Raw genomic sequence first — 12337 nt, 5'->3', positions numbered from 1 at the left:
CTCTCATTAAAGGATCTCGTCAGTCATGTTTTACTCCATTAGCATAAAGTCATAAATGCTGCTGCGTTATATAATTATCAAAGTCTTTTATCTGATCTTTCAGGCAGCCATTATTTTCCATTCTTTTTCACATGATGCTAAAATTAGCAGCCTCTTTGCATGAGTCATTTAAGCCATTACCATGGACATCAAAGCCTGCATTATTTACATTATCATTTTGACTTTCAGTACTACATACTTCAAATTAATTTCCATTAAAAGCTGCATTTATCAATATATTTGTATAAAAAGTGGATTGAATGTAGTATGACTGACGTCAATCACTGACAGGAGCGGGAGAAGTACTCAGATCTTGTACTTAAGTAAAAGTAGAAGTACCAGAGAGTAGGATTACTCTGTTACAAGTAAAAGTCCTGCATTCAAAATGTTACTCAAGTATAATCAGAATATACCTAAAGTACCAAAAGTAGTCGTTGTGCAGATTGGTCCATTTCAGAATAATATATATGATATGTTTTATAATGATTGATCATGAAAGTGTTCTCAAAGCTGGTAAAGGTGCAGCTAGTTTGAATGACTTTGTATACTGCAGGGTAGCTTGTGGATTTACTCCAGGTGGAACTAAAGTCTGATTCAACACTTGATTAGATTTCACATCATTCATCCAGATCTGTGAAGTAACTAAAGGTATTAAATACATGTAGTGGAATAAAAGTAGCAAAAATGTGAAATACTCAAGTAAAGTACAATTCCCTTAAACTTTACACCTCTGCTCATACCTTTTCCTTTTAAACTTTATAATCCTCCAACACTAAGGTAACATTACTTTGAAGGCAGAATTTATTTTGTTTCTCATAAAAGGTAAATAAATGCACAGGTAGTTCACAATGCATATAAAAGAGGTCAGACACAGGGGCGCCACCAGGGATTTTGGGCCCCATGAAAAGATATCACATTGGGCCCCACCACCAGGCCCAGGCCACGCCAACCAAGCACAATTGCTGTAACTACACCTCCAGAACCCAACCCACTCATGTATGCTTTAAATAACTCTACCTGTACAGGCTTGCATCTATCATGTAGTCCAATACTAACTGCACAGTATTTACTGACACTGAGCGGTGAACATAATAACACTGTGCAGACGTGCAACATTCTGCTGCAACATTCTACTGCAGTATAATTCACTATTTGATATAACACTAACATTCCTGACAATAGATCTCAATAGTCATCTTTTATGCTGTACATGCCTTTTTAATAACATTTTTGAATGGAACAAATCTAAATAAATATAACTTAAATATACATGACCTCTTAAATTAAAATAAAGTGAACATTAACACCAATATTATAATTTATAAAATGCTATAACAAAAAAAATAACATAAGCAGCAGATTTTTTAATTACATATACATACCAACTACAAAATAAGCGGGTATTAAAGTGTAAACGGACAACAAAACGGAAGTGAAAAGGCCTGATGGTGGTGCTAAATCAGAGCCTATTACCTGTTCTCAGTCTTTTTCTCATCATGCATCTGGTGTGTAGTGATCCAATATCGTTACCATAGCCTTGCCCTTTAACAGTTATTACGAGCCCTGGCTCAGCCTTACTCACCAAGAGCCCAGCGCCTAGCCTTCTCAAAGTCCTTGAAGTCCAGCTTTCTAGTCAACTGGCTTTCAATGGACAGCATGGCAAGACTGCAAAGCCTTATGGGGGGTCAGGGCTGCTGAGCCTAAAGATGGATCTGTTGGTCCTGGCACCAGGGGGAGGGACAACTGATTTAGTATAAATAGCTGCTAAAAATGTACCTGCATTTATTAAATGTCAGCTAAAAGAGGAGTGAAATGAAAAACCTCTGCATTTTCTGTGAAGATATTAACAGTACTTAATGTCAGCAAAACATTACAATTATTATTTACAATGGACTAAGCTTAGCTAACAGACTAATTTCCACTACTCATAGACCACACCCACCTTTTCTTTTGAAAAACTGGGTGACACACTTTAGTCCCCTTTAGTCCCTCTCTCTTGTCTTTCTCTCCTTTCTTTTCTTTCTTGAAAGCCTGACTTTGTTAGTGGTTGAGACATTGTACACACGTAAGTACTAGCCTCCCTCCTCACATGCTCTCACTTTCTGCTGCTAGAAAGTGCGGTGCCGCACAGCGTTTGGAGGCAGGACCAAACCATTACATGTAAATAGATGGGGGTGTTCGATGCTTTGGATAATTAACTTTTGGAAGAAAATAAGTTAAATGAATCGTAAGTTTAGTGAGTACATCATCAATATGACGTTATATTAATGTTAATTATTGATGATTGATGAAAGGTTACTTACATTTTTTTTCTTAATGTTCTAAATATATTTGGGGCCCCTGTCAGTCACGGGCCCTTAGAATCGTCCTAACTTTTCACCCCCTTACGGCGCCCCTGGTCAGACAACTTGAAACATTTATAACAATTCCATTTTTCCGGAGCCTAACGTATCGTCCACACGGTTCCGTCACGTTGAAGCTTTCCGGTGGGCGTGTCTGGCGTGCGACCAACAACCAATCACATTCATCTCCCACCCCGGACACACAAGCACGCGGTTTGATTGGCTAGCGCTTGTACTGGCATATGATTTGATTGGCTGGCGCTTCCTTTTCTCAACTTTCGAAGCGAGCAACGGAGGCAAAGCAACGGAGGCAAAGCAACGGAGGCAAAGCAACGGAGGCAAAGCAACGCGGCGGAACCACAATGCAGTTCGGCAAAGCTTGACATCACCCCATTCTAAGTGAATGGGAAGCGTCTCCGTTGAAGCATGCACCGGAACCGCGTGGAGGTACCGTTAAAGGGACGGTTCCTCTGTAGCCAGAATTTTGCAATAGTTTTTGTTGTTGGTTGTGGTCATAATAAATAGTGAGGGTTCACTCTTGCGCCTGGTGGACATTATATATATGGCTACCTGGAACGATAAACTGTACAGCATCATTTAAACATGTTCAGCAAAGACCAAAAACACATTAATTGAAGCCAAGTCGTTTAAACTTGCAAGAAGACAGTTATATTTTAAGTTAAAATGATGCTTCTTCAAAGGTTAATGCTTCCTGTTTCACACCTCTGTGCCCCGCCATTACCGCTGTGTGGCTTCTGTTGCATCACAGCTTCATGTGATGCAACTAGAAGTGACAAAAATAACACAACCACAAAGAGAGACTTCTTTAAAAGTGGCAGCACACAAACTAAGTGTTCCGTTTGCCGTGTGGTTGCAGACGTGAAGCCCTCCAACGTGCTGATCAACACGCAGGGCCAGGTGAAGATGTGCGACTTCGGCATCAGCGGCTACCTGGTGGACTCCGTGGCCAAAACCATGGACGCCGGTTGCAAACCCTACATGGCAGTAAGTACAGAGAGAGAGAAAAATGTTTTACAGCTGAAAATCTGAAGCTTCATTTTACCAACACAAAATCAGCAGCTGAATCTGCATCGCTTCCTGGAGTGGATTTCAGCTGATTTCATATTAAGTCAAAGTAATAATAATTCAGTGTAGAAATACTCTGATACAAGTAAAAGTCATGCATTACAAATGTTACTTAAGTAAAAATACACAAGTATTAGCAGCAAAATATACTGGATCTACTGGATATACTGGATATTGGATCATAAGTACTCATGATCCAAAGGGGCCATTCTGGGAATAATACATATAACTGGTTTATAGTTTGTCATGCATTAATGTGTTCATCATTCTAGTTTTGAAGCTGGTAAAGGATGAGATAACTCATTCAATAACAGATCATTGACTTTTGATTCAGTCTTTATAAAGTACATCATAATGAATTAGTTGATTCAATGTTCATTTAAAAAAAAAAAACATGACTTGTTGTAAAGAACATTTAGTAGGATTTGATTTCATAACAGTGGTGGGATTTGACCATGAGGACAAACTCCATAAGTTCACAAACACCTTTCAATAATGTGACCAGCCTCATGAGTAGACCGCCCCTCTCTCAGTCTCTCATTATTACCCGCACACTTATTGAGCCGGGTTACATTTTAACCCGCTCTGCCGCTGGTTGGCTGAGTGGTTTTTAGGGCAGGTTAGCGCTGAGGGAACATCGCCGTCTGTGTGTGTGTACAAGAAGGTTAGGATGGCAGGGAAGCGTGCAGGTTGTCCCTGACAACCACTGCCATACGTGACATCATCATTCCTCCCCTCTGTCCCGCAGCCAGAGAGGATCAACCCCGAGACCAACCAGAAGGGCTACAGCGTTAAATCTGACATCTGGAGTCTGGGAATCACCATGGTAAATCAGCTTTAATGACTTTTAACTTCTCTTTTCTGATCTCTTCCTCCATCTTAGTTTGTCTAAATGTATAAAAGTCTGTGAAGGGTGGGAATTATTCATAATAATAGATAAATCTCGTTCTATGAGGCATGGCTCCAGGAGTGTCTAGACGTTTTATAACGAGTTGTTAAATTATAGCTTCGCATTTGCACATTTCAAACGCAGAACCGAGAATATTTTGGATTCAGCAATCTATTCCCCATAATTTAACCTCCTCTCTGCTCCTCAGAGTGATTATTAGCAGAGAATGTTCCAGCACAAGTCTCATTTGAATGGCAATAAGAGCGCTAAGTGTTTGGTGGGCAGAGGAGAAGAGCTTTTAAATGAAAGAGGTTAAAGAAGAGTTCAGATTTCAGGGTGAACAGTGTTATTATGAGTAATTTGAAGATTTGCATGTCTTAATTTCAAGAAATCTTCCAAACTGGGCTAGACAGAAACAAGTGTATTGAATAAAATACACTTACGGTGAGAAGAGACGCTTGACAGTTTATAGTGAAATAACTATTATAGGAATTTTGAATTATTATTAAGGTCTTTGGTAAAACAGTAAGATATATTGTGAGTCCCTGAGTGGTTTCACATGCTGACTGATTTTAGAAACCTGAATAATACGGCCGTCAAAAAATCCGCACATACTGTATGTGGCAAAAAATGATGAAATGAGTGGTATTTAAAATAACACAAACATCAATTCACCTTGCATATAGAAATATCCTTTGTTGCAAGTCCAAACTAACATTCATGTCTCCAATTATATCTGAAATACACAACCAGAATCTAAACTCAAATAAACAGTGTAACATATTTTTAGAACACCATTATCTTGTCGTTTTTCTGAATACTACACGTGAAGATATTCAAATGTTTTATTCTAAGAGTATAGAATTGTATTTAAAATGATAAATGTCACTAAACCAGGGGTAGCCAACACGGTGCGGGCACTTAGTCGCCCACAGGGGTAACGTGAGTCGCCCGCGGGGCATGTTCTAAAATAGCTCGCCAAGCAAATCCAAAATGTAAAAAATACACAAAACAAAAAAGGAAATGTAATTAAAATATTCTACCCTATGCATAAACGAAACCTCAATGTGTGTTGCAACTTGCATATTTATTTATTGCACTTGACGCACACACACATACACACATGGCATAATTTACACTGGGGACAGGGGGGACATGTCCCCCCCACTTTTCGAAATCCCGTTTGTGTCCCCCCACTTTACAAATATGTTTCTTATTTATTATTATTATTATTATTAAGCAGTCATAATTGTAAAAAATAAAGTAAGAAATGTGTACTATAGGACAGTTAAAAAAAAAAAACAGTTTAAAAGGGGAGTGATTAGTAAAATATGCATAAATAAAAAGAAAGAATGCTAACTAGGTAACATAAGATAAGAATACACAAGTTTAAATGAGTTGTTATTGGTTGTGATCATATTCTAAAGATGTTTGGATTATTGAAAAGTATACAGCTCCATTTCATCTGAGTGTTGAGAGCTGTATCCATACATTTATTTTGTGCTCAAAGTGCACCAGATTGATGCATTTAACTTCAACATTTAAAAAAGAAAAAGATCTTCCTGGGGGTGCATGCCCCCGGACCCCCCTAGAGGATGTGAGGTCCGCCCTAGAGGATGTGAGGTCCGCCCTAGAGGATGTGAGGTCCGCCCTCAAATAAAGCAGGTTAAAATAATTTAATTGCATACATTTTATTTGAGTAAACACTGAAAACGGGTCCCACAGACCCAAACAGCACACAAAGGTTAAAGGTAAGCATATAATAATGTGCTAAATATATATATATATATATATATATATATATATATATACACTGCAAAAAACAGTGAAATCCTCACGTAGAAGCTGGAACTAGAAAGTATTTATTTTTTGACAGATAAATTACCTAATAAAGTTTAATGGATTATCAAAATTGTAATTAATTGGTATTGTAGTCAATTACTCAATACAAAAATGTAAGAATTAATTCACCATTACACACTGTAATTTATTATTATAAATACATTTGAATAATTGATCTCCACTTTAATAATTTATTTGTTCATTTATTTATTCATTTATTTGTTTTGACTGTTTACAAAATAAATATAAGTCCTTTTTGGTTATCTTGTTTCTATATGTTTCTCATTTATAGAGGTGGGGTCATTGGAGGGTTTGTCAGAATTTGTTTTTACTGACTAACTATGATGAATAGTAAGATCTCTCATGTTCCCTTCAAACCTGACAAGCTCAGACCAAAAAACCTGAATACTGCTGTTCTTGCACGGCTCATGTTCTCAGTGAGAGGGATTTCTGTTTCAGATCGAGCTCGCCATCCTGCGCTTCCCGTACGACTCGTGGGGCACGCCCTTCCAGCAGCTGAAGCAGGTGGTGGAGGAACCCTCGCCCCAGCTTCCTGCAGAACAGTTCTCCCCCGACTTTGTGGACTTCTCCTCCCTGTGGTACAACCTTTTCTCTCAGTTTGTCTAGCCAGGAAACATTCAGTTTCATATCATTTTTCTTACACACAAGGCTGATCGGCAGAATCACTCTGCTCATTAAATCAGATAGAAATGTGTGTAGAACGAAACTGATTGGCCTTACATTTTTTTACACAATTTCCATACTGTATTTAGTTTTTTTAAATTGAAAATAAGAACAGTGAGTTTAAAATGAGGTTGAACAGAATACAGAGCGAAACACAAATTACACATAATCACTAACGTTGATTTTGTTTGTTGCTGCCTGGTTTAATCCCCTGGTGATTGTTTTTATTGAACTGTAATTCCTTACAGGAATGCAGGTACTCATCTTGTGGCTTTACACACATTTATTTTCCCCGACATCAACAGTGTTTTGAGCAAATTTGAACACCATTTCTCCACAGGAGTATATCACCCCTAAATTATAGTTTTTTAAGTAATTACTTAACCGGCGTTACCTTGAAATACTGAATAAAAGTCAGTTTTTCACATGCCTTTATGTAAAACAAAGAATCCAATAACACTGATTTATTTTCTTTGAAATAGGGGCCGCATTAATTTTGTATAGTAGCTTGTCCAGATGTTTACAGCGTTTGAGTGAACATGCATGTGTTTGGGAAGTGGTTAGCATACCACTGGATAAAAGAGGCTTGTATTTTAGTGCACAAGTTGTGTGTGAGTTTGTACATTTCTATTTTGTTATATTTCTGTCCTTATCTTGCCATTGACATTCCGATTGTTTTGGAGTCATATGAGAAAACAAACATTTGTACAACAATTCAAAGTACCACAGAGTGAATATTGATACACAATAAAGTGTTCCTTTATGGATGAAAAGATGAAATAATGACTTTAATGCATGGATATGGTGTCGTTTATAATGTACATTTATTGTGTTAATGTTGCATTGTTCCCTCCCCAGCTTAAAGAAAGTTTCAAAAGAGCGGCCGACTTACACAGAACTCATGGTGAGTGTTGTATTTTTTATATATTTGTTGTTGTATTTTCTTTATTCTGCTGTTTAAGCAGATGCATGCAACATGTAATACTGTTAATCAGACACTGGAGGGTGCACTAGGATCTATATTTCCTCCCTCACATAGTGAATGAGTTAATAAGCTGTAATGCCTCAGTACATACACACCAGTTCTCATATCACACTTATCTGATATACAATTGATTCTTAATTAGGGCTATGAAAAAAAAAGTATAATATTGCAGCATTTAATGATTTTAGGAAGGGCAACATTCAGACAATTTATGTGTTCAAATACCACTTTGAATGAATTATTGTGGAGCTGCAGAGATATCCAGGCCTACTAAAGGGCCCTCATATTTTCATCGAATCATTTCAGTTACAATTTAATTGGAAATAATCACAAAAAGTATTTTTTTTCAAACTGAATTCATTTATTTTTTCTCCTCAGCAACATCCCTTCTTCACCTCCCATGAGGCCAAAGAAACTGACGTGGCTAGCTTTGTGAAAATCATCTTGGGAGACTGAGTGGCCACAGAAGGAAGGGAATATCTGTTAATAAGAAGAAATACAAACAAACAAAAAAGCACCAATCGCAGCCTCTGTTACCTGCAGCCTGCTCTCACCCCTCCCTCCAGAAAGGAGCATCAGAAGGAGACGCTGACTCGGCATAGAGAGGAGTTTGCCCCCATTATGTCCTCTCTTCATTATCTGACACGGGAAGGGTGGGGGAGACGGGTTCCTCACACATAATCTGGAATAATTTAAGATATCTGTATGCCCCTGTGCACCGCCTACTTCTCATACAGTCTTTTTGCTAGTGAAAAGAGGTGCAGATTATATTAAAAAAAAAAGATGAATGATATAATGCTATCTATGTATAATCTAAATGTTTGTATACTCAAAGCAAGTGTTGCATCGGTTTATTCATTGACTGCATGTACAGAATATATCTCTGGGGGAAAATAGGAGGAACAGTTGCAGAGTCCGACAGTCGGATATATGCAGATTTGCGACCTTCGCTTCAAGGCCCGAAATAGGTACTACACACCAACTGCTTTCCCTAGATTACAAAGCGTATGTGTGTGTGTGTGTGTGCGTGTGCGTGTGCGTGTGTGTGTGTGTGTGTGGGGCTGCACGATTTTGGGTGAAATCTATTTTTAGGTTGGGATAAGGATTTACTCTCACTATTCTGAGGGTAACATTGTATTTAAATGTTTCCTCTGCAGCCTCATCATACATTATGCTCCTGTTATTTATGATTTTGGGGGCAGAATTATTGTGTCATTTTCATACCAGGTAGCCTACATTCATTTTGTCGTAGTGCTTTGATGCTAGCAAAGCATTAGCACCTGCTAATTGTGCTAATATCTGAAACACTCGGTTTTTCCAAGTATATGTAAAAATGGTTTGAAACTTTGACTTAACACAGTAACTTCATTAATTCTGACACTTTACATGTTACAACATTTGTAAAACAATCCCCAATGGTAATGAGTTTAGGGAAAACTAGCAGCGCTTAGCTTGTTGCAGCTAATGCCCCCGCTAATGCTAAGATACGAGTGAAATGAGATCCTGTTCCTGGCGAAATTCTGGAAACCCGTTAAATCATGCAGCCCTACTTTGCTCACACACTTAAAAGTGATTTATATATGAGGTGTGTGTTGACATTGGTCAGTTGTGGAAGAATATTGCCCATTTTCTCCTTGTTGTCTGTACTGAGCCAATCACAACCCTCTCCCCTCCATGTTCAACATGAAAAGAACTGGACATTATTATTAATATTATATTAATTATTTGTATTATTTAGATCCAGGGTTTTGTCCCCAGATATATTTACTGCAGTTTCTCTTATTTATTACAACTGCTGTTTTCCGTTTGAAAACTTGAGCGATTCTTTGGAGACTTCTCTTGTGTGTTTGTTTTTGTCGTGTTCTTCTTGGCTCAAACACGTAAATGCTTTGTAACTTTAAATGTAACTTGCAATCCTTCTATGTGCCTCTCCCATCATATCCTCCCTCTTCACCTGGCATCATAATTCCACTTCCTGTTTGCTTTTATTACTCTGCGTTTCTCGTCAGTATTGAGAAAAAAGAAGAAGAGTAAACTCTTCTTTGTTGTTGCCTTGGCTTTTTCCTCATGGTGGTGTCTGATGGCAGGAAGTGTCAGGCTGCATCCACAAAGCTCAACGTGTGGTTGTTGTAATGTGATGACAAAGTGGGAAACTTTAAATACTGTAAGCGACAGGATGGCAGGGTATTGTCACAGTTGGATGTTGTGGATCATCTTCTTGCCTATAAATATTTTGTTACCAGGTTATCCCTTGGTGTTTTGTGCATTAGTGTTTTTATGTCTCCTGTCAATTTTTTGCTGAGTTTAGTTAAAGTTGTGTGGTTAATGCTGAAAGTCTCGATTTGGGATTTAAAATAGGAAAAAGTTAATTGGAATTCAAAAACAAGTTCAGAATTGTCTTCTTAGTTGTTGTGGTAAGTTTCAGAGAAATCATAATTCAGCGACCTCGAAAACATGGCAGTCCAACAGTGTTAAAATAAACAGGGTTTTATGAAAACAACAATTGTTTCTTAAATGTAGACATCCCTAAATGGAAAGCAATTGTTCCAGTAGAAACATGACACTGAAACATGAGACAAGAGCTGCGTAAAGATATGTGAAGCTGCATTCATTGATGTCTTTATGGTCACTTTGACAGTCAAATAAGTTTCATTATTGACATGTTATCACCCTATAACATTTGGTTTGTTCTAAAGGTAAAGTTGGTAAGATTTGGTTGTGTTTCCAAACATTGTTTCGCTCGTCACAAACTGTCTCTTTTTCTGCTAAATGTTCCACTACGTTTACCAGCTTACATGTGATTGTTGCTGTTTAACAGAGAAGCTGTTGGGCAAAACCAAAACAAAGAGCTAAAAGAAGCTCAAATGCAAAACAGCGTCGGATGACCCCGATTTTTCCGGAGTGCCTACATTAAAAAATATTTATCAGAGCAACTTTAATTGTTTTCTGATGCTCTTAAAAGGTTGTTTACTATGATACAATTATTTCCACAGCAGGAAATAGGCCTATTATTTAAAAATTAATCCTTACCATTATCATAAAATCAAGTACGTACTATTAGCATAATCTTCATACGCAGTAAATGCGATAAACAAAACTATTGCACATTAGGCCTTTAGCAAACTAAACAAAGTTGTACTCAAAGGTTCAGTTCTGTCTTTAGCACTTTTATGTCTTCAAAAATGTTATTCTGTTTTTTGTCGCCATTCAAATTTGTGTCCTCAGTCGGCTTTGTCGTTTCAATGCGTTCACATGGGAGTATCCTGTTTTGTATCAGACAAACTTTCCTTCCACACCAATATATGCACCCTGCTTGACTCGGGTCCCTCACAAAGCGTTGATGTTCCAGAAACTCACCCTCCTCCATAAGTTCCCCTAGGTAACCAAACCTTTCATCACACCCAGCACATGACACACAGTGGATGTGGTTGAGCGCTTTGAACATTTTGCCCCTTTCCTTTCTTTAGTAATGAAGCTGAGTCAGAAGATAGGTGGCATTCTGATAGCTATTATGTTGACAGGCTCCTCATCGGTATGTTGTTATGCCAAAGATGGGAATATACTGTTGAGAATCTGTAATTGGCCTCTATTACATGATTAAATTAGACAAATTAAAGCATGACCAAAGAGCATAAATAGAAAAGCGATGGGACATTTTTCGATGTGTGGGACAGTGTTTGAAGCTGCTAAATAAGCATCAAGAAAAAAACTAGTCCAGATACCCTTGATATCCTACCTGTAAAATATCATCACATGCATGGTCTTGTAGCGTTGATTTTGGTGTGTGTAGTATGTTTAGGTCTATTAAGTGCCTGACGATGCTTTTTTGTGGTTTAAACACTTTTTTCCATCTTTGTGAGTGATGCTTAAAAACTGTTTTGGTCTTTTATTTCCTCTCTGGCACACACCACATGTTGCTGTGATTGTTTGCACTGTACTGAGGAGCCATATCACAAAGTCACATTGCATGTTAGTTACTGTCATTTGGATCCTAAAAGGTTGCAGTGTAGGTGGATATTGTTTCAGTTTCAGCAGGGTGTTATAAAGAGATTGGAAGTAAAATCTTCTGATGTTTTTTTTATTGAATTTGCTTCTTTGTAAATTCTCAGTGTTTTTTTCCTCACCTACACCTATGTTACTAGTTATATCTTCTTTGATTCACTAGCTGACATTCTTCTTCTTTACTGTTGTCAATTGCATGTTGCTGCAACAACTGTCGATCTTTGAAATAGTCATGTCTTTGTGCGAGTGCATACTAAGCAAAAACATTGTCCAATAGTGCTACTATTGGACAAAAACACTAGAGAAACTCTAAGTGCAGCACAGCTGGATCGATCAGCATGACATAAATGAATAATCCATGCAGTTCTGTGTGTCAAATTTACTTCTGAAAATACCCACAAGTAAATATTACAAAGACATCAATATTACGGCCGAATGGGCTTTATTTGTGAGTTTAGTTTTTTTAAA

General features: G+C 37.8%; 1 protein-coding gene across 1 annotated transcript in view; it reads left to right on the top strand.

Moving 5' to 3' along the window:
• The window catches only part of map2k6 (mitogen-activated protein kinase kinase 6), a 30268-nt gene extending 18339 nt beyond the window's left edge, over positions 1-11929 (top strand). The window contains exons 8-12 of the mRNA XM_034227508.1: positions 3259-3386; positions 4216-4293; positions 6658-6797; positions 7741-7786; positions 8246-11929. Of these exons, the coding sequence (XP_034083399.1) occupies positions 3259-3386; positions 4216-4293; positions 6658-6797; positions 7741-7786; positions 8246-8323 (470 nt within the window). The 3' untranslated portion in view covers positions 8324-11929. The remainder of the gene's footprint in view (positions 1-3258; positions 3387-4215; positions 4294-6657; positions 6798-7740; positions 7787-8245) is intronic.
• The last annotated feature ends 408 nt before the right edge of the window (positions 11930-12337 follow it).

This window comes from Gymnodraco acuticeps, unplaced genomic scaffold, assembly GCF_902827175.1.
Source record: "Gymnodraco acuticeps unplaced genomic scaffold, fGymAcu1.1, whole genome shotgun sequence".
Classification (NCBI taxonomy): Eukaryota; Metazoa; Chordata; class Actinopteri; order Perciformes; family Bathydraconidae; genus Gymnodraco; species Gymnodraco acuticeps.
This window is presented reverse-complemented; position numbering and strand designations above follow the sequence as displayed.